The sequence below is a fragment of the Gymnodraco acuticeps genome, unplaced genomic scaffold (assembly GCF_902827175.1).
Source record: "Gymnodraco acuticeps unplaced genomic scaffold, fGymAcu1.1, whole genome shotgun sequence".
In the NCBI taxonomy this organism is placed as follows: domain Eukaryota; kingdom Metazoa; phylum Chordata; class Actinopteri; order Perciformes; family Bathydraconidae; genus Gymnodraco; species Gymnodraco acuticeps.
This window is the reverse complement of record NW_022990939.1, coordinates 1351575-1373965: the sequence shown is the minus strand read 5'-3', so window position 1 is coordinate 1373965 and position 22391 is coordinate 1351575. Positions and strand designations below refer to the sequence as shown.

The 22391-nt window shown below is 39.6% G+C and overlaps 1 protein-coding gene across 1 annotated transcript in view; it reads right to left on the bottom strand.

Annotated features, from left to right (window-relative positions):
- cerk (ceramide kinase) overlaps positions 1 to 20933 on the bottom strand; it is a 34898-nt gene extending 13965 nt beyond the window's left edge. Inside the window, exons 1-6 of the mRNA XM_034234397.1 lie at positions 20676 to 20933; positions 10561 to 10695; positions 7959 to 8081; positions 6294 to 6419; positions 5191 to 5257; positions 3725 to 3870 (exon numbers count right to left, since the gene is read on the bottom strand). Coding sequence (XP_034090288.1) covers positions 3725 to 3870; positions 5191 to 5257; positions 6294 to 6419; positions 7959 to 8081; positions 10561 to 10695; positions 20676 to 20844 — 766 coding nt within the window. The 5' untranslated portion in view covers positions 20845 to 20933. The remainder of the gene's footprint in view (positions 1 to 3724; positions 3871 to 5190; positions 5258 to 6293; positions 6420 to 7958; positions 8082 to 10560; positions 10696 to 20675) is intronic.
- Between the last annotated feature and the right edge of the window lie 1458 nt (positions 20934 to 22391).

Genomic DNA, 22391 nt, shown 5'->3' with positions numbered 1-22391 from the left:
TTTCTCGGCCACAGTCTGTGAATGTCCCTTATCTGCCCTTTGCTTCCTTTTTCAGAGATTTATAATCACATCCGAATCCTTTTGAATCCCTCCACACAGCCCTGCTCTGCCTGCTATTTTGCTAGTAAAGAAAACAGTGACATATGTTATTTCACTCTTCTAAAGCTACTCAGTAAAAGCCAACTGACTTTGAATGGGTTTAAGTGGCACACGCAGATGTTCAATGATGTTCAGTAGTCAGTGCTAAGATGTTCAATGTTACATTTCCTTTAAGTCACTCAACCGCATTAGCCTGTTGGCATATTCGGAGGAGAAACTGTCACAAAGCACATCCCCAGCGGAGAAGCTCCACTTTTTATCTGCATCTTCCCCCAAAACTGTCGCGCCAGTAAGATCATGTCGGCAGTGAAATTATCTTCATCTCAAGAACAACAATGGAGTGGAGATGCTTTTAGTGCGGCGCCGAAAAATATGTTTTTGTTGTCTGAATTCTCAGTACATTAATGTATTTATAGCTGCACTAGTGACTGTATCTCATAAGGACAGCAGTAAACACTCCCCGACTTGACAAGTGGACATTAGAACAACAAATAACTTTTGCTTCCTTCAACCGATTTGGGTAAGGATTAACCAGCATTCCTTACACTGCCTTTGGCTCTATGACCCTAGGGGACACCTACATTGCTTTTCCTGATGGCCTTTTTTGTACATTTTGTAAAGGGGGCCAGGGGCAGAGGTCCGAGGGATTCTCCCCGGCCCTTTTTTTTTCTATTTGCCATTAGTCTATTTGATTTTTCTTAATGCACTCTTGCACCTTTTTAAATAAGAAATACGAGGAAGAAACCCCATAAAGTATCACTGCCCTAACACATTACTTCCTGTATAAATCTTTAAATAATGTTATGAACATATACTTTCATTAGAGAGGAACAACAGGTGAAATACCTTACTTATAGAGCTGTGCGCTGTTTTTGTTAGCCTCTTCTGCGGGGATAAAGTATAAATCTTAAAATGTTGTTATAATTGTATACTTTCATTAAGGAAGAATAAAAAGGTTAAATAACGTTCCCCTACAGCTTGACCCTCTAGTTCTTCTGGAGGTGTTCCTTAAAAGTCAGTTACAGTAACTAAACGTTTTTGGGACTATTTTCTCCTGTGGATTAATACATATTTGTTTGTGTAGTGTATATGTCAGCAGGACAGTGTACGGGAGATTGTTTTAAACCAAACTACATCGCCAATGGTCATTTTAATGAAGGGTTATTGTGACAATGTTTATGGCTTATATGATAGAGGCCGTTTCTCAATCTCGAGGAAACTGGCTTCCAAGCCAATATTTCAAGGATGCTACGTCATCGAGTGCCGCCGAAGGACTGTTCCAATCTCCAGCATACTTGGAATTCCACAGAGGCCGCGTCCTTGGTTTGGGGGTCATTTCGAGGCTGCACATGGGTAGGCTTCGCGTCCTTAAAATCCCCACAATGCTTTGCGCACGGACCAATTTCCCCAAATCTGTGGCGGAAAATGTATAGTGGGGCCTCTAATATGACGCACACCTGCACACTTGCTAGCCTGTTCCACTCTTCGTTTTCCGAATGCCAGGAAGGATTCTTGCCTAGCTTCTGAAGCAAGTGACTCGGAAGACATGTGCTACCAAGCAAGCATCCTCGCGATTGAGAAACGGCCACAGTGTGTCACTCTCTCCCCTGGTTTAACTTGTCTCCTCCCACTAGGCACTCATCAGGTGTGCTGTTGAATACAGGTGAGGAAGGGGGGCGTGGCCCTGGGGAAGGGAGAGGGAAATGTTTGTATGGAGTTTGTTGAGAGCCAGAGGAAAGCCTGCCCTGGCAGCGGGTGTTTCTCAATGTCAAGGAAGGATCCTTCAGAGCCACTATTTCAAGGATGCTACATCATCGAATCCCGCCGAAGGACTGTTCCAATGTACAGGATCCTTTAAATTCTACCGAGGACTGAGTCCTTCGTTGCGTGAAATGTAGAGGATGCACATGTGTGTATCCTCGGCGGTCTTAAAAGCCCCACAATGCTTTGCGCACGGCACGGACCAATTTCCCAAATCTTTGCCGGAAAATGGCTGAATCCAGGCAGTACACATTTAAATGTAAGTATGTTCAGTAGCGTAATAAATGTGTACATGACTTGTGTTTAAAGTTTATAGTCCGTTTGAGAACGTGTGTGAACGCAAACCGAACGTGTGTGAACGCAAACCGAACCTTCTGAAAAATGAAACAATGTAACAAACTGTCGTCGGGTGCGCACCAGAGAAGCGGACTATTAGGTTTGAATGAGACCTTAGAGCGCTTTGCACCTAAATAAATCATTAAAGTGAACCTTGTTTTGACTTTGCCTCTTTTCTCGATATTTGTGGTTTATGCTACAATGTGCACCAAGATGTGTAAGAAAGGTTTGCAGACATCAAGTATGATATATGAATACAAATTGTATTATTTATTGGTGATGGTGATTTTATGATTTTCTTATGGCTGCTTATCCTCCAGGACTTTTTCAAGGCTGCAAACAGAAGGAGAACGTTTTATGTTAGTTTAGTGGTTCTGTCCTGGAGAGATGATCATTTTACAAAATACAGTTACTCAAGTACATCTTCGATCTTCGCAAATCAATTATGAGTCTTCAAACAAATCGCGCTCAATTTAAAGCGGGCCGTCTCATATGACGCACACCTGCACACTTGCTAGCCTGTTCCATTCTTAGTTCTCCGAATGCCAGGAAGGATTCTTGCCTAGCCTCTGAAGGACCTGACTCGGAGGGACATGTCCTCCCAAGGAAGCGTTCTCGACATTGAGAAACCCCCAGCTACTAAAGGGAAGAGACTGAGGACCAGAAAGGCGGAGCATGCCAATCCAGAGCTGGAGTTACTCTTTCCCTGCTCGTCTGCCGGTGAGTCGATTCCTTTTTGGATGTTTTTGTTCTTTTTGCAAAGGCCTTGTTTCCCTTGCATTATATTTTAGCTTGTTTGAGTGACATTGGACCTGTTTCTGTTTTTCACTGGATTACTCAGCTACTTTAAGAAGACTCGTTGGACATTGGGAGCTCATTCATGATTTAAAACTTCTCATGCAATTTTATGGATTATTTCTGCTGCTGCTACTGTTAATCTCACAAAGATCAAACATAATGTCAGCTGGTATTTCTGCTAGTGACTGAGTAGAGAACACACACACCTTAAAAATCATTTATTGTGCCCCAGACAATATTTAAACGCCTACGCTATTACCATCAAGCCTCCTATCGGTTTCCATGCACTGTGTTTCTAGCTCAAAATGTCACACAGCACATTTCCATTTATGGCACTTGGACTGATTGACCCCCCGCGGCCTCTGGTGGGACCCCCTGCCACTTCACACAAAAGTATTTTAAGGTATACAATGTCAGAAGACAAATATGAGTGCAATTTGTGACATCAAGTTTATTTGAAGTATGTCATTATGATGGAGAGCGATTTCCTAAATATCGCACTTTGCCGACCATTTACATGCACAAAAACCTATACAACACTACAGGAAAGAGAAACCCCCAACAAGCATAAAGGGACCAATTTAATTCCAAAACACATGTGAATACCATATTCTCCCTTTACCAGAGTTACATTTCTTTAATATGATAAATATTATAACAAATAATTTCCCCCAAAACCGTTCCTCCTGCACTGGATATGGTTTTTAATGATATAATGACAAAAGCTCACCAGCAGGAATGATCCCGATGTGCACAGAACACGGTACCAACTCAGCATCCGGTTGGTTCGGGTCCACGCCGTTGTCTGTTTGGGTCCTGCTGATTAATCCGTGCAGGATCTCACTGAACATCCCATCTCCACCCACACACACCACCCTGGGCAGACAAGTTATATCAGTATACACAAGTTTAACATTAGTTCTGTGACACATTTGCTTTTTTATCATTAGAAAACTACTACTTTGCCAGAAAACCTTGACACTAATAACAGCAGGCTGCGAGTCTAACAGTGAGAAATCATTCAATTAATAGGAAAATCACACTGTGCCACCCAGCATTACACCTATTTTTTTTTTTTTTGTCTTTCCCAAAACCTTACAGAGATGGACCCAGACGTTTTATGAACTGCAGAGAAAAAAGCATAATGGACTCTAACTCTGAGCTCTGCGGGACTGAATATCTGATGGATAGTAGCTGTAGACAGCGGAGTAAAAACCTTTCATGTTATTGATGCACCTAATGTTCAGCTATCAGCTGCAATTTACCCTCGCATACTGCCTTTATTCACAGTCCTGAGCTGCAACATCATGTACAATTGTTAGAAATGGTAAATTATCCTCTACTCATTCCTCTCATGAAGTACCACAGGGATCCGTCCTGGGGGCTTTTCAAATCATAGAATATCTTTAAACAAAGTTTCAGAAATCTCTGTTTAATACAAGCTGTTTTGAATGAACTTAATTGATAACCATGATGCTTAGGATAGATTATATTCACTTAAGATATCCCCTGACTTTTTCCCCAGCACCTCAAGCAGGGAAACATTTCAACTTCTCCTGTGAAATATCTTAACTTCTACTACACAATATTTTACACAGACTATTTATTTTACCCAGATTTCAAATCCTACAGATCCACTCATGATGACATATGTGGTTTTGCAGGAAATGGCTAAAGAATCAATGAATGAAATGCCAATAATGTTGCATTCATGTTACCCACAGCATGGATTGTAATCACATATGTACTTTAACTGTAAAGCCAAAACCAAAGTCAAAATAAAAACATGGCCAACAAGTTTGAAGGAATAAGTCGTAACGAAAGGATGAAAACTGTATCTCTTTGTTACAATGCCAGCATGTTTACTCAAGCTTATAAACCAACTGTTTGCCAAATGATCTACAGTGATATAAGGTTACACAAGGTTACAGAAAACTAACTCTGGAAATGCAAGTCAACATGTGAGATCATCCAAATGAGTGTAGTTGAGACGCACAAATGCACACGGGGCTGTGTATCAGTGATTACAATCTGACACGACAGATTGCAGCACAACAGAGCTTCATTACAAGCTCCTAAAAGGCGATAATTGATACCCAGCTCAAAAGCTTTATTGCAATATGAACAGACAGGAGTCAGCTCCATGTCACAGTGAAGAACCAGTGTTGAAATCAGCCACCTAGCTTGAGTACTCACCCGTCATATTTATCTAGATTGGCCTCCGTTTTCAAGTGGTCCCTGGCATGATTGGCTCGCTCTGTAACTATGGAAACAAATTCAATGTGTTAACCCTTAGATGCATAAGTGGGTATTTTTTGACCCGGTGAGTTGGTTTTCTTGAAGTATCTTTGTAATTATATTTGTGTATCATTTGATATTCCAGCTATTCCTCAAAAAACATGTTTTGGATATCATGCCATTCAAATGTTTACATTTTAAGAAATTGTAGTTTTTGTATTACTACCCCAAGCTTCCATAAGTGGGTCAAAAATGACCCGCATGCATTTCCTATGGAATCCTGTGGGAAAACGTTTTTTTTCAAAATGTAAAAAAAATGTTTAAAATTATAAATAGTGACAAATGTAATATAAAATATTTCTAGTGTGAACCAAAATATAATACTAAATATTATACAAGTGATTTTTCTTAACCAAAATGACATAAAAACACATATTATTCTAATACGGGTCCTTTTTGACCCACTTATGGAAGAGTGTGGGTCCAGTCACTCATGCATCTAAGGGTTAATACAACTTCAATGAAAGGGAAATGTACAGACAAAGTAAGTCGATTTTGTGTGGCCTGACTTGTATCAAAATACCAGACACTGCATTTTTGAAACATGAATTAACTGGATAAGTCACAAAGATACATTTTCAGAAAAAGCAAAGATACAAAGTCACAAAACAGCCCGCAAAATAAGCCTTAGGCCGACAAAAACAACATTACAATCCGTTTTTCAGGCATGTAATATAAACACAAATGCATCTGCAATTCACAGCCGCTGTAGGAAACCCAGGGTGAATAGTATTCAATCTGATGGAGCATCAATACCCAGAGTATGTGAAGCAGTAGCAAACACTTTTTGAATAATAGATGTGTTTGGATACCCTTGCTTATCAACTATCACAGCTTCCATTAAGGCGCTGGCATGATTAATGGCACTAAAAGGCAAATCATATCCTTGGAAGCCTCCTCGGTCCCTTCGAGAGGCCACAGTGGCAGTGGAGATCTATACGGCGGGCATCAAGACAGATTTTTTATTTAAATCTTAGGGAAAGCCAGTGATAGGGACCCACCAATCACGTCGGTTGAGATGCAGGCGCGGCCAAACAGTGGGGCCACCTTCTGCTCGTAAATACGCTTCCCGCGCCGCTTTCCCCCGTACGGATTGATGTACACCAGAAGGCTCTTCGGTCGGTGGGCTGCAAAGTGAGGGAGGGGTGTGAGATATTCATTAAAAAGGCTCAGTGTTTACCTTTTTTACAAATGTGTAACTGACAGCAGCTTGATGTAGTTTTCATTAACCAGACACCTTTCCCAGAATGCTCGGTCAAACTGACTTATCCCCAAAACAAGCCGCTCACAAAATAAATGATGTGTCTACCCACTGTGGGAGGAGTGTGAAGCAATTCAGAGGTGCTGCATCATTCGCTGATAAACCTACAAAGTGCTGCGATGGAGAATACTAAATGGCTTGTTTATGGCCGTTGAAGAAGACTGCGTTGAAGACAACTAACTGAGCTATGGCAGCTGCTCCAATTAATAATGAATCCATTGGGATCAAGAGATAAATGAGCACAAATAAATATAGAGGGCAATATTGTTTGGCAATAAGACAAAAGTTCCATTAGATTACATAAATGGATTGTCAATGGGTGATGTAAAGGTGTACTGTGGAGGAGACTAACACTATTGGACCACACTCAGGCTTCATCAACACAATGAATGTAGGCCTAGTTAATTTCCTTGAATTGATTCATCACAAACAGAGCCAAGTTCGCCAATACAAATGGTTTAAACCATCTTACACTCAATCTCCACATGATAGTTACACACTAAAACCTCTGGTACGCAATTTGTATATTACCTTGTTCCATTAATTAAAAGACAGTTAAATTCCTTACCTCTTCCAAATAATTATGTTTTAAAAATGTGTTAACATATAGGACACTCTTTTAATGTTTGCATAACCACCATTTATATTTCATCAGACTATCGGCTATCGCTATTTTCATTCTTTATGCCTCTGCCTGAGAGGTGCTGTCTAGAAAGAGAAATGCAGGAGGGCAACCTCTATTGAAAGTTTTCCAAAGGGCTCTCCTGTGGGCATTTATACCACTGAAATGAATACAATATTTGTTATGGACGGTAAAACTTAGCTTCCTTACAGGCTGGTTGAGGTGTAGAAGAACTCATTTAGCAATAAGTCTTGTCTTGAATCCTTTAATAAGCATCCTTTGAAGAATTTCAGTGTTTCCAAGGTTTTCCTTGGGCACTACAGTAACTTATGTTACATCCTGTAAGGTGGTGTCTCACTGAAGTAGTCTATAAACCCCTCAGAATAAAGATTGTATTGCATGTCCCTTGTGCACAAAGCTGACAGCTTCTGAAATTGCTTGAGAGATAAAAAGCCTCATCCTCACAGAACACCTGTCATCAATGTCTGACAGTCCAAACTCAGCCGGAAAAACAGCAAGTAGCGATTTCTAAAACCATTAAAAACAATTACTTTTTCCAAATAACGTTACCAATGTGCTAATAGATAAGCTTTTCTTGCAGTTACATTGGCACTTTGGCTCGCTGTAGTGCAGCTTAATGACGTGTGTACTCATCTTTGTAATCTTCCAAGTACACACCAAGCCAAATTCCATTTACGTGGCATTTTTATGGCACGTAGTAAAGTGATTAAGTTCCGAGTACATTACCACATCTGCTAGAGAACACCATTTAACAGTACGTACTGAGTAATGCCAGTTGCTCATTGATAACTTTGATCCACTGCTCGCTGAGTGCCTGGTTGGCAGAGTGGAAAATCACTTCACTGCAGCACCACTGGTGCTGCCTTGTTCTTCTGATATAGGAAACTGTAGAGGAACAAAACAGAAGGAAGATGTGAGAAAAACCAGGCAAAAATATATGCCTTTTTTAAGGGTTGTCAGGGTTGAATGTAAAATGATAGCAATTACCAGAGACATTTCATTTTTCTTTTGGACGTATATTTGTTTTTACTGTGTCTCCTTTTGTTATGTACAGTATGGCTTGTAACCTTACAATAACTTAAGATAGGATAAGATAGGACCTTATTTATCCCGAAGGAAATTGTTGTAGCACAAAAATAGCACAAAAATAGCACATAGCATAATAATAAAACTGTACACTAAAAGTGCAGTAAAACGGGCAATTACATATTTACAGGAAACATAGACGGTCACATAATTGATGTAAATATTAACAGTATTTAGTAGTGCAAAAAAACGTATTGGCAGATACGTAATTGCACGGAGAACATCATTAATAATAATGATATTGCACATGTTGTATAGCAGCAAGTGTTTTGTAATGATGGTAATGATATTTATATTGCACATAGTGTTGGTGTGGAAGTTCTCAGTTCCCTTTACTGAAGGGTGAAGACTAAGAGTTAGACAATGCTATTTAAAGAGAATTTAGGTCTAGTATGCCAATCCATCTGTTGCAGAGATTGATCCGTCAACCTTTCTGTCGGTCCATAACCACTTACCAACACACTATACTTTCAATTTTTTGGATGAAGAATAGAAAAAAGGAGTACCAACAGAAGAAAGATGGTTTCACCAAAACAAGTTCCTGATCTGAAAGCTGTTATACTTTTACATTACATTACATTGCATTTAGCTGACGCTTTTATCCAAAGCGACTTACAATAAGTGCGTTCGTCCAACAAAATACAACTTGAAGAAAACAGAATCATATAAGTACATCAGGTTTCATAGAGCAAAACATTTCAAGTGCTACTCAACTGGCTTTAGGTAAGCCAGTCCTTTATTAGTATAAAAGTGCTTCGTTAATAGTTCTATCGCTCGAAGTGGAGTCGAAAGAGATGAGTTTTCAGTTTGCGCCGGAAGGTGTGTAAGCTATCTGCCATCCTGATGTCAATGGGGAGCTCATTCCACCATCTTGGAGCCAGGATAGCAAACCCACGTGTTTTCGCCGTTGGGAACTTGGGTCCCCCTCGCAGCGAGGGCGCAACGAGTCGTTTGGCTGATGCAGAGCGTAGTGCACGCGCTGGGGTGTACGGTTTAACCATGTCCTGGATGTACGAAGGGCCAGATCCATTTCGCAGCATGGTAAGCAAGTACCAGTGTCTTGAAGTGGATTCTAGCAGTTACCGGAAGCCAGTGAAGCGAGCGTAGGAGCTCGCTACTTCCAGCAGGTGTGTTTACATCAGCAGAGAGCCAACATGCTGTGTTCAGACTAGACTCAGTGCCCTCTGGTTTTGCGATTGTGCAGACCTGGCCAGAGAATGAACCCTAGTTTTATCCTTACAAAACAGGTCAATTTGATGTGTGAGTGAGACATGAAGGAGTCAGTTAAGTTAAATAGGGCTCAGTGGGTATTCAGACAAAAAGTAGAGTCATATAATATCCAGCTAGGAACATTACTGAAATATTTACATTAAGGAGCGGAAAATCACTCGCTAAGCACTTTGGCGGCGAATTCACCCGCTTAGCATTTCAAAGTCAAATTATCACACCAAGCATTCTTTTTATCAGATGGAAAAGTTAACTTTGAGTACTTCAGTGGAAATCACTTAACGTACCTCGTTTCTTGCAGCGGGGCAGGCGAGGAGACGTTTAGAGTGGGAGCAAAATCCTCCTTTTTAATAAGTTACATAATCATGAGGAAAGTGATGGGGAGTGTCTTTGAAGCCAAGTTTCCACCGATCGTGGGAAAGCAGTCATGTCAGGCTCGACTCACTCTAATGCCAGTAAAAGCTCACATTAGGGAGGTAATTTTTAACATTTGGCTGTGATAAATAATGTAAATTCGATCTTGTTTGGATATAATCTAATGGCTCGAAATTATGCATTAGCCCATAAATCACTGGCATGCTGCCATCCTAGACCCACTGAGCTGTGAGGGACTCTCTTGTTAATGCATTACTTTCAGACTGTGGAGCTGTCTACAGGCTTATTTCCAGTGTCATCACTTGTGACTGGTGGAGCTGAACACAGGCTTTTGGCACCCTTTCCCACACTGTAACTGTGATGTGGCATTAACCTACTGTAGTCAAGGGAAAGCGACAAAACTGGCTTCAGGCATTAGGGTTCAAGCATCATATTGAGTATTGCATGAGAAATTACTGAGAAATGGGTCAACCCACAAAAAACCCGGGATCAAACACTTCCCATAATACCACTTGTCATTTTCCAAGACATGACAAAACTCCCCCGGGGCTATAGAAGAAATGATACAACTGCTTTCAGAGGCTGAGTATTACTCCCTGTGACAAGCAGATTGACTTTGACTTGTAATATGTGTGGAATATCCCTTTAAGTGTGTATATCAGTGTTTGTTTTATACCTGTGAAAGCATGGGGATGCAGCCGGGAGGTCTGCTTTGCTTCCGCCCGACTCCTTCTAGTCTCTTTGTTGTCTTGGTCATCATCTTTGGTGTGGACAGCCACTATCTCACACACTTGCAGAGCATGGATGTGTGCTGAAGAGACAGAAAAAAAAAATATATTCAACTGCTTGATGCCCAACAAAATGTCTTATAATATATCGCTATTTGTCGTATTTGCAAACTATCATTCAGATTTTTCAATACCATTAAAGCTGCAGAAATCGATATTTTTACATCAACAATGGGTCACAAAATTGTGTGTAGCCCAAAGTAAAACCACAAAGAATAATCGCCCAACTCTGCAGTTCCCCGCAGCTTTACGGAGCTTGTTTCAGATCATTGTTTTGGTTTTATGCCCCACAAATGTTTATCGTTTTGGTTCAGTCTCACTCAACTCGCCGGCCTGATTTCCAGATGTAGGAGGCAGCTGCTTTAGTGAAAAAGTTCCAATAAACCCACTATATGATTTCTAAGACACAGAAAAAGTCAGAAAATAGCTGATAAAGTTGAATATTCAGCTGATGAGCCAGCTGGTGGAGACCAAAAAGTGAGACTAAATATTGGACTTACATTCATCAGATAAATACTAATATGCTTTGTAAATGCTGGATGTGTAACTAAGCAAGTAAGGAAATAAAAGAAGAGAAAGATCTGGTTTCCCCTTTAAAATTATGCCCGCTTTGTCTCTTTGGTTACAAAATATGACTTTAGAATAGCAGCCTGGCATTCATTTCACAAACAGTCAAATGAGTGGGAGCGTAACATATACATATCCCAAGGGAGGAGGTGGGTGTTTGGGAAGAAACTGCATCTTTTTGTTCTTTTTTCGCCCCATGGGAACAGGATTTAGGCTGCTAGTTTAAAATTACTTAGATGAAACCCTTGCATGCATTGTTCTATCTCAGAGTTTATCGGGTATGGCTCGATGTGGTACCTGCTGGCAGTGAAGAGATGGGTGGGTCAGTTGCCCTAAAAATCTGCCTAAAAAGGATTTAATAGGTATTAATTTACTGTGTTTGAAAGGTAGTTATTGGGAAAAGAAAGGGGATTGTTGAGAAATGGTTCCCTTTCACATCAATAATTGTAATTGAGGTGTTAGTGGGAAAAATAGTGGTCAAGGGAAATCCAGATGAAGGCAATACATTATTTTAAGAATCACTAACGACCCATCACATGGATGTAAAATGGTGGAAATCAATGCAAGGAATGTGAAGAATGCATATTCTGAACTGGATCTCACAATTTGACTTTCCCTTGTGAACCATTTTTATTTGTTTACATTACATGTCATTTGTTAGACGCTTTTATCCAAAGCGACTTACATACATTCAGTACTGTGGAAAATCCCCACAGGAGCAATTTGGGGTGAAGTGTCTTACCCATCAGGGACACAACGACATGCTGACTGCAGTGGGACTCAAACTTGCTATCCAGCACACTATCCACTGAGCTACAGCCTCCCCATTTTTAAATCCAGATATCAATACATCTATACTAGAAAATGACAGTATTACTTGTGATGAGTTTAACTGACCTCTTCAACTGCATCACATACTGTACAGGCATTACCTCCCACAAATGTATTCAGCTGATATGGGGGAATGGATGGGAGGGAGCCATGACATATTATTTCTTTCCTGGGGGAATAGGATTTAATTTCTCTCTCAAATAAAGATGATGTGCCATGCAGGCATGAATAACTTTATGGCCATCAATATTCACACTTAGGAAGAGTTATGGCCGTACGGGTAATAGCTTTATTTCAGAAGAAATGAGAACGAGGAGTTTTATTCCAGTTGCAGTGACTGACATGACTGAGACACTTTTACTTTTACCACCTCCATTGGACTCCTTTGTTTACTTTAACATATATACATCACTATATGACACTCTTTCTTCTATTGGTTAACGTTCTAACACATTGTACATGATAGGCGTACAATGTCGACAGGCGGGACATCTATAAGCAGATGACCAATCACAACAGAGCCGGCCAGCTAACCAATCAGAGCAGACTGGGCTCTGGTTTCAGACAGAGGGAGCAAAGAGTGTGCGAGGCAGTGTGTGAAAAATGAAGACCTTTTTGAACACTAAAGCATGAAAACATGTCACAGTAGAGACACAAAATACAAATATCTCCCTGAAAATGAGCAGAGTAGGTCCTCTTTTTCTCTTCTCCTTGGGTAGCCTTCTATAAGCCCTTTTCACAACAGATATTTTGACTTTTCATATTAGAAAAACAAGTGGGATACTAATGACAGAAGTGTCACAGTAAGCCATGTCAGTGGGACAATGAGTCAGCATGCACAATAGCAGGACCCTTAGAATGAAGTGGCTTAATGGAAGTCAAACACCATCATTTGCTTTTTTTCGACAGCTACTTGAAAAATAAAAATGTCTTCTGTTATAAAGTCATATAATGTCTCATTATTGACAATGGGATTAAGGTGTACTGTATATGTGACACTACGTCTTACAAAACTGATTATTTTTAATGTCTAGACATCTCCCAACACGGGCCTGAGAATCTGGAAAGAAAAATGCATCAGTGCGATAGTCGAGGTAACTTTTACTTTTGTTTTTGTTGTGCAAATGGTTTGACTTATCATTGAGATGTGCTGATGCCAAAAATCATTCCATGCAAGGGTGCGCATTTAAGAAAAGCTGATTTTCTTTGGTTAAAAATACTGCACATCAGGGATGAACCAATGATTTTTTAAATTTATATTTGAGATAATTCAACATGAAATCATTTTTGCTGTTTGTTTGATATCCAAGCACCAAACCTGTACCGGGTTTCTGCAAAACCATTCAGTGGAATACATTAGAATATGATATCTCCTGTCTTACATTTTTGTTACTTTAAGCTCCCTTGGCTTAAGGTGAAAGGAAAAATGCATGAACTCTTTTCTGTGTTGGCCTGCTGGGCAAAGCAACTTCTGTCAAAGAAACAAGCTAACATTCATCATTGAGTCAGAACAGGTGGGGTCTCTCTCTCTCTGTCTCTCTGTCTCTCTGTCTCTCTCTCTCTGTCTCTCTGTCTCTCTGTCTCTCTCTCTCTCTCTCTCTCTCTGTCTCTCTGTCTCTCTGTCTGTGTGTGTGTGTCTCTCTCAACAATCCCAGTGAACTGTGTTAGGGAAGGAACTGGAAACAATAGCTGACATTCCCACTTTCTAACACTGCTCCAGTAACCCTGCCACACACACACACGCTCAAGTACACAATAATCCCATCACCACACACACTGAACACACACCCACTCACAAATTCCCTACTTTGTAGCAGTCCCTAAACTACATGCTAAGCCCTCGGCCATACAAGGCAGATCCTCTCTGCTCTGCTCTGCTCTAACATACTTTTGCTCTTTGTGCTCGAAAAGAATCTTAGCACAGGCAGTAAGCCAGTGTATGCTTCCCATTCATACCACAGGGCTCAGAGTGTACTGTGAGGTCTGCTACCTGCAAAAACATCTGCTATTCAGGAATTGGGAGGCAGGAAAGTTTTTATTTACTAGCTCTGCACTTGGATGGGACAATGAGGTTAAAAGGACATGCCGTTACATCTCCAAGAGACAAATCACAAATACTCAGACATCAGTGCAACCTAGATATATAGCTAATATTAATATTTTCACTTCAACAATAGTCAAGGAAGTGTTGAGTGACCTGGAGCGCTACGGTTTGTGTTTGTGCTATTGACATTACAGTACAGTAGCCTACAGTAAACACTTACGGCTGCCAAGTGAAATTGATATCAATGTTTTCAAGTTAAACACTTTTAAACTATGCGAGTCATGAAAAAATAATACTTTTATCTCCTGACGTGTCAAAGGAAATGATGACTTCATGATTAATAAGATTAAAGTCCCTGAGGCATAGCAACAAAACACAAAGTTACTTCTGCTTGGGCCGTAAATATTTAGTCAAATTGACTGGAGGATTAGTCTTATATGATAGCTAGCTTTTCACCTACAGATAATACTTGTGGGGAAAATCTAACTTTAAAGCAATAGTTTAACATTTTACTTTCTTTCTTGTTGAGAAATGGTTAATAATACGTAGCTAAAGCCGGTAGCTGGTTAGCTTAGCTTATCCTAGCATAAAGTGTAGAGGGGGAAAAGCTAACTTGCACTGTCCTAAAGAAAAATCCACTGCATCTAGCCAATAAATAGTCCCGCAAATAATACCACAATGTTATTTGTTCACAACAGATTTTACCCAACAACTATGTGAAACAACCTGTGAAGTTTTAAATTCAGGCTTCAGGATCCACACATGAAAGGTTCAAGTAGACTGCCTTGGAAATAGGGCCATGTTCAAAGAGACAATAGCATGGGATGAAAACATGGAGCAGCAGAGGATGATTCCCTAACCCTGACATGAGCAACTATCAATGGGCAAGACATTGCCACATCCTGGCAGTGGCGGTGCTTCGCTCTACCCATAGTGTGAATGTAATCCCTAACTCTGGCATTGTTAGCGCCTTTCTCCAGTGAGCCAGAAACATCCAAGTCCTCGGGGTCCAGGGTGCTACTGGTTTCCATTCTAACCACATGAGATGGATTAACATCTGCACTGCTGTAATCTGCTAAAGGGCCAGAAGCAGATTTTTACACAATTGGTGAATTTGCTCTACACGTGACTTTATGCATTGGTGGCTCCAACTGAATGCGACTTCTCACGTTGCGTAGGTCTACAGATTATGACCAGTTTAACCAAGGAATTACAGTGTTATTCATACTCAGAAGCCTATAGGTTAAATGATACAGAGATTCACAAGAAAACATAATAAACTATAACAATCTAACTTAATGCTGCAAGAGATAACAAATAAAAAAATCAATGTGTCGTCTCCATTCAGTCAATGACTGTATCATCGAGCTGCCAAATATTGAAGAGCCTGCCTTTAACGCAAAGCACTATGAGAAGAACACATTTGTAAAGTTTAAAATCAGTAAAGTGGCCCTTTTTAACTACCTAAAGGGCTTAACATCAGCAGTACTCAGAGGATTGAGAGCCATTGGACTTGGCAATAATTGTTCCCTTTAACACATGAACAAAGAGGTTCTTTCAGTTAATGTAATGGGGCCAAAGAGGTCAGTTAAATGCAGCTCTTTGATTACATTGAAAACAACGTTTGCCCTTTTAATTGCTATTGTAACCCTGCCTTTATGTGTTCTAGCCAAAAGCACCACTGCTGGTGATTGAAGGTCAGTCTTCATGATGGTGGGTTAGTATATTTTTCCTGCGACCATGGATGAGGAACCTTAATTGACTTTACTTACAGTACTTTTAAGGGAAAATTCGACCTCAAAATACCATTGCCAAGTGTTGGAAATGTCTGCCTTCTCGAGAATAAGATGGCACTATGACCCGGTTTTTGTGAACAATTTCACATGGGAACCGTATCACTGCTGTGCGAAAGATAGAAATGATGAGTCAAATCACATAGGCTTATGTATTCTAGATTTTGGCTTGAACTGTCCCTTTTAATGTTTGTACCAGTTTAGTGTGAATTTAGAGACTACTTTGTAACTGTATCAACAAGTACTTGCAATTATTAAGGTGCAACCTGTGAAGACTATTGGATTGATGATCTTGCTAACCCCTAAAAATATTCGTTTCCTTAACATTGCCTTAACATAACGTCAGTAAATGCCTTTTCACACACCTGATTGCTGACTTTCTCTCATGAGCCCAAAATAAGGATGTGTATGTTGATTTGGAGGTGATCTTACAGGATTTTTAACTCAGTATATCCGATGCATTCACGTATGTGTGCTCAAGAGATTTTGTGTCTGCTTGTGTATTATGATATCTGTGACAGCGCAGTGCCTGTCCTCACCTACCTTAAATCCTCTGACAACAACAAGCTGTCAACATATTCATATTCTGCTGTTGTTCTCTGCACACCTCCCCTTACACACTGGATCAGTGTGTAATCCCTTTATTGTTACTGAGGTTTGGCATGAGCACAAGCCAGCGCCAGCTTAAGGAAATGCTTGCGTTTTTAGGTGTCCTCACACTGTGTATGCAGTTTTTTTATGTCATTTCTGTTTTTACATGTTGCATTTCAAGGGACAAGAGTGGGGGAAATATTTTTTGAGGACTGTCTATGTTGTCGGGTGATGCAACATGTTCTTCCCCCCATGCTGAATAATAGCTACAAATGGGTATGCAAGTGTTTTTCTGCAATATAATTAATTATTATTGAAAAAGATAAATGTCCTACTTTGCAAACGACAGCACTGTACTCTCATACATCCTCACCATCCAGAACATTGATTCATTGTGTAATTGGCAATACAAGTCCGACCTTTCACTCGTATTGACCCCAGCTGCAGGTAAATAAATACAATCTATTTAATGAAAGCTGCTTTATTGCTTCCAGTAATGCAGTCTAAACCACAGCGTCCCCAGTCTCCAGCTGTTGTTTTCTGGCAGTGTTTAATTCTCTGTATCTCTCTCCATTCCTCCCTCTGCAGCTGTCTCTCAATGTACAGACAGGGCTGTGCATTGAGAACCCTCTTTAGATTACAAAGCACAGATCTTCCTGCGCACACATGGCAGTGAGCTGTCAAACAAGACGTGGATTTCTCCAAGGCACAATGGGTTTGTTAAGCCAAGGCTAAGGCAAACAGATGGAAAAGAAAGGACAGCAGAGGTGTAAAAGTACAACAGGAGAGCAGTCACTAGGGGTGCAATAGTACTGCTAGATGTACATATACTTAAAGCACCGCTCAATACGTGTTGTTTCTTTCTATATGAAATGGAAAGATACTTTTTGCGACCTAAGCTTTCTGTGACAAAGATAAAACTTCAGATCAGACTGAAATATTTTAGCCAATATTGAATAAATAGTTTAAAGTTGTGCACAGACATTCATGTTTCCCTGAGGAAGAATCCTAATGACCTTTGTGATGCCCTCGCTTTTTCACCAGTGTTTGCCATAGGGTCAAAAATGTTTAATTATCCAGTTAAATATCTTAACCACTACTCAATGGATTGGCCCTAATTTATGGACATTCACGGTTCCCAGAAGATAGATCCCAGTGACTGTGGAGGCCATCTGGTTTCTCCTCTAAGACTTGTAGTTTAGAGTGAAAGCTTTTGACACTCATAGATGGATTTAACTCAAATTTGAAACAAACATGAATCTTTCCTACAGGATAAACTGTAAAAAATAAAATCACCTTTCATCTTGGCAAATCATCAGATCCCATTTTTAAATTGCATACTACTTCCCGCAAATCTATTGACATTCTCATTAGCCTCAGCTGTACTTTGTGTCAAGTGTTAATAAGCAAATGTTAGGATGTAAACATGCTAAAATCAGATGGTGATAGTGGTGATTGACATTAGTAATAATGGTGGCAATATGTTTAACAACATGATAGCATAGTCGTGTGAAATGCTAATATTAGCGTGAAGGTCAAAGTCTAACTAAAGTGTGACGGAGATACTAGCATGGCTTTAGTCTCCTTTTCCAAAATTGTAAGACTTACTGTAGTTTTATGAGCTACTGATGCACGAAATCCTATAGCTTAGTTTTGCTTCTGCAGTTTTCATAGGTGGATTTTGATATGTGACTTGGTAACAGAGGAACTCTTGTGCTGCTGATACCATATTACAGCCTATCTCGCAACGTTTCCTGTATTGCTATAAATGAATCCCAGACTGTAACACGTTGGATCTGTATCCAGCTTTGCCATATAGGAAAGGAAATATCTAAACCCCCTCTGGCAAAGGCAGATATCCAGGCTTAGAGGGCCTGAGGAAGTACTACTGGCTAAGCATAGTGATTTGCAATGGGGAGATGCTCTCTCTAGAGCATATGCAGTGATTTAGTCTAGATTTTCCTCCAAGATGGGAGCATGCATTGTATAGGAGTGACTCAGGCATAACGTGGACATAGGATTTACTCCAGTCTCAGAGGCAATGCCATCTCAGTGATTGGATTTTGTTTGTGTGTGAGAGTGAATCTGTGTGTAAACAACATTCCTGGCTAGGATACCAATGCCTCGGTAGATCTACTCAGGACATCTGATTGACAGATGCTCTGATTCGACCAAATCCACTTAAATGTCAAGAGGTAACATCCCTTAATGTTGTATAGCAAAATATGAAGGCCAGAGAGGTGCTCATATCAATTTATACTGGCATTTATGGCATTTGGGTGTCAAGTTCGATGTTATGTGGAAAGAATTGGCAGACACAAGCAAGACGAAGAGCTGTCAAATGTGAGTCACTCTGAATGTATTTCTATCAGCTAAATATATTTTAACTTAATAATCAAATCACACTTTGTCTGCTAATGGTACGGAATTATTTCTTAACTTTTTTCTTTTATATTTTATCACTTTTCTTTCATAAGTGACAAAAACTAGTACATATTACTCCTTATATTGCATTATTTATTTGCTGGTGGACTGAACCTGTGACCTAACAACCCTGAGAATTCTAGAAAAAGTGTCTCAATGTCATTTCCTTAATTGTCCAGTTGCAACATTTAGGAGTTTCAAATGTATATTAAACAAACAGTGCAAAAACTACACAGAGAGAAAAGTGTGGAAATCTAACCAACAACATTGTGAACTTTATAACAATTTGATTTCATGTTTTGGGTAGGTACATGCAAATATGTTTACTTATTGCAGTCACAAACATCTATGTCTACCATAGTCACTGATTAACTTGATTATAGTGCCTACTAATGATAACCACAACCCTACTCAAAGACTGTGTCCATAAAGATACAAATAATATGCAGCTTAAATGAGCAACCACAGTCATTTGATTACCTCTCAAAGAATGTGCCTCCATGGTGTTTGACATTGGGCTTATCCATAGCGTATCCATTACTGGCAAAGTCTCTCGTTTGATTCCTAACTCCTGCGTAAACACTTGCCACAGCTATCATTGGTGTAGCTGTGTTGAACATTGACTCAATAAATGGATGTCTTTATGGCAGGTTATTATAGGGCGCTTGATACCACTTTGAGGGAGGTCAATGGCCAGGTTTAAACTGAAGTGTGCTGTGCCAGCTGTAATAACTTCACTCTATATGGTATAGTAATTGCAGACCAGGGAACTCATCGAGATGAACAAACATTAGCCCCAGGAGGTGAAAAGGACATCTGGATTAAGTGAAATTTGTCTGATGCAAAAGATGGAATGGTACAACATTTCCAGGACGGGTTGAGAACCACAGTTACAGTATAGAGATGATTTAAGGTAAAGGCCATTACTCCAGTGCATGCTGGGACTCCAGCTCACTGCAGCTACACTAGCACTTAAGGGTGTGTAGTATTTATGTTCTTAGGAACCACTCATCTCAGACACTGATTTAATAAATCAACATACAAATGTAACAAATGTGTTGCTAGTTAAAAAATCTGCTATGTGTACATTTGTTGAAATCACCTATGAAAACAGTCACAAGCTGAAACACAACTTATTTTCCTGTTCTTTTGAATGGATGTCCTTTTATTTTTATTTTAGGTATATTATACCCCAACATGCACGGTATATGTTTAAACCACATTCTGCCTCTTTTGGCATCAACTTTAAGTGACCAAGTTAAAACAACTAATTGTTTTGGCTTGGCATTAAAAAGAGGACATTTTTAGATTTTTTAAAAGGTCACTGGGACAGAAATCCTCTTTCATCAATCTAGTTAACCATGACTAGTATTTGCTTGTAAGAAACAAGGGCCTCCTTATTATTTATGACTGAAAAACCCCCACAGAACTACAGTAGTTTCATGACCTGACTGTTGCTTCACAATAATCCTGATAAGAAAACAGCTGCTATACTTTCTTTTTGAATTGGTGACAATGTTTAACTAAGACAAATGATGTATATGCTCAGGCAAATAATTTATAGGAGGGATTGATAAACTTAAATACAACTTAACAACATTGTAAAAACATGTTTTATGGTCACTCCATTTATGTAAATATGTATCACTCACTTTTTGAACAAGATTAGATAGGCTATTTGCCATGTCAAAAATGCTTTATTGCGTTAATAATTATTACAAAGTAAACTAATTCACTTCTATGTTGTTTTTACCTGTTTCAGCCCTGTTGCTGATGCCAGAGCTTCGTTTTCGGCTCTTCTCAGTTTCCTTCCAAGCCAAAACACTGCGGTTTAAAGTAACTTCTACCTGTCTATGCTTGTGAAAAAGCTTCGAAAACAGTAGTCTGTCTTGAGTCTCCATAATATCGCTTAAACGTGTCATTAGTTACGCTATCGTCCGATGATATACCATGTTAACTTTGTTAAGCCGCTCCACAGACCGCTGCTCGGAGCCGGAAAGTGTTGAGTCAAGTGCGGTTCGGCCCGTGCTGTGATAAGAAGGGTTTTAAGAGAAAGATCGCTTATGAGCAAGATGAATCACTCGATTGCAAAAGGTGACACTGGCCTACTTTCCGTACCGCTTTCCTGGGCCATCAGGCTGATAAACAAACAGTCCAAAGTGCAATTACTCTTTTAAATACCTATCTCTTCTGTACTTTTAATGCACTTTACAGCTTTGTATGTCATTGCTCTTAATCATGTATTACCTTCTGTATGATTGTGTATGCTTGTCTGCCCTACTGGAGTGTTTTTATTGTTGTCTGTTTTCGTCACTGTCCACGGTGACAGGGAAGCCCTCAACAAATCTTGTTGTTTATTTTGTATAATAACAATAAAGGCTTTGTAAACTTTCTGACAAATATACAATAACATAATGCATGATATTGCTTGCATCTATGTAGTATGTCAGACCTGCATTATGCAACTTAAATTTGCCTTAAAGGGAAATGTGTTTGTTTTAATTTCAACCCACCTTTCATACAGATTTGCAGTGAGCAAGATTAGACAGAAATAAATAATCTGATATAGGGAGGAGCAAGAAGATTTAAAGCTTTTCAAAAGTTAATATCAAAAAAGGAAATGTTATAGGCCTATGTAAAAAAGGGAATAGAGTTTAAATGGACTCTTAATTAAAAAATTCAACAACAAATGACATTTTCATTGAGACTCCAAGTATTTTCTTTAATATTTCTCAATAACACATTGATTCCTTGATCAGCACTGCCTGATACGACTACATCTAACTTTCTGCTGTGTAATAATAGCATTGGAATTATTTACACAACTAATAAGTAAATATAGTAGGAGTTTAAGTTATTTTCTTTCCTTTTAAAAAAACAATGAAATAACACCTCCTCTTAAATTATTTAACAAAAAAAATTCTGCAGAAATTAGACCACTTTTCAACTAACCCCAACACCCCAACAGTTTAATTACAGTTTGCAGTACCGCGAAAAAGTGACAGAGTGAGAGCTCTTACATTTAATCCTGTGTGCTTCTACACTGTAGGACACTGAATCAGCACATTGCGTAAACATAAACTCTCCAAATCATGACTCAAAGCAGGAAGGTGATTTCATACTCTTCCAGGCTGAAGAGCTGATAAGAACCTTCAGACAGGGATAAGGCAAACACCAGCCTTTACACAAGTGATAGTTAAACTGTGTTGATGTGGGTTTGCCCTACACAGCAACTTTCGTATTCTATTAGCTGAGTTGGAACTGAGCTGATTATAGTTGGTCTCTCTTTTGGGTGTGTGTAATGGAGGGTGAGAGAAATTAATAAGAATGTAATTAGAGGAGTGATTGCCCAAGTAAATTGTATGCTGCTATCTGCTACTTGTATTGAATGTATAATGCATGTTTGTGTTGAGCCCAAATGTGGCCCACAGACAAATATACTGAGCCATAGTGAACGCTGGAGTCATAG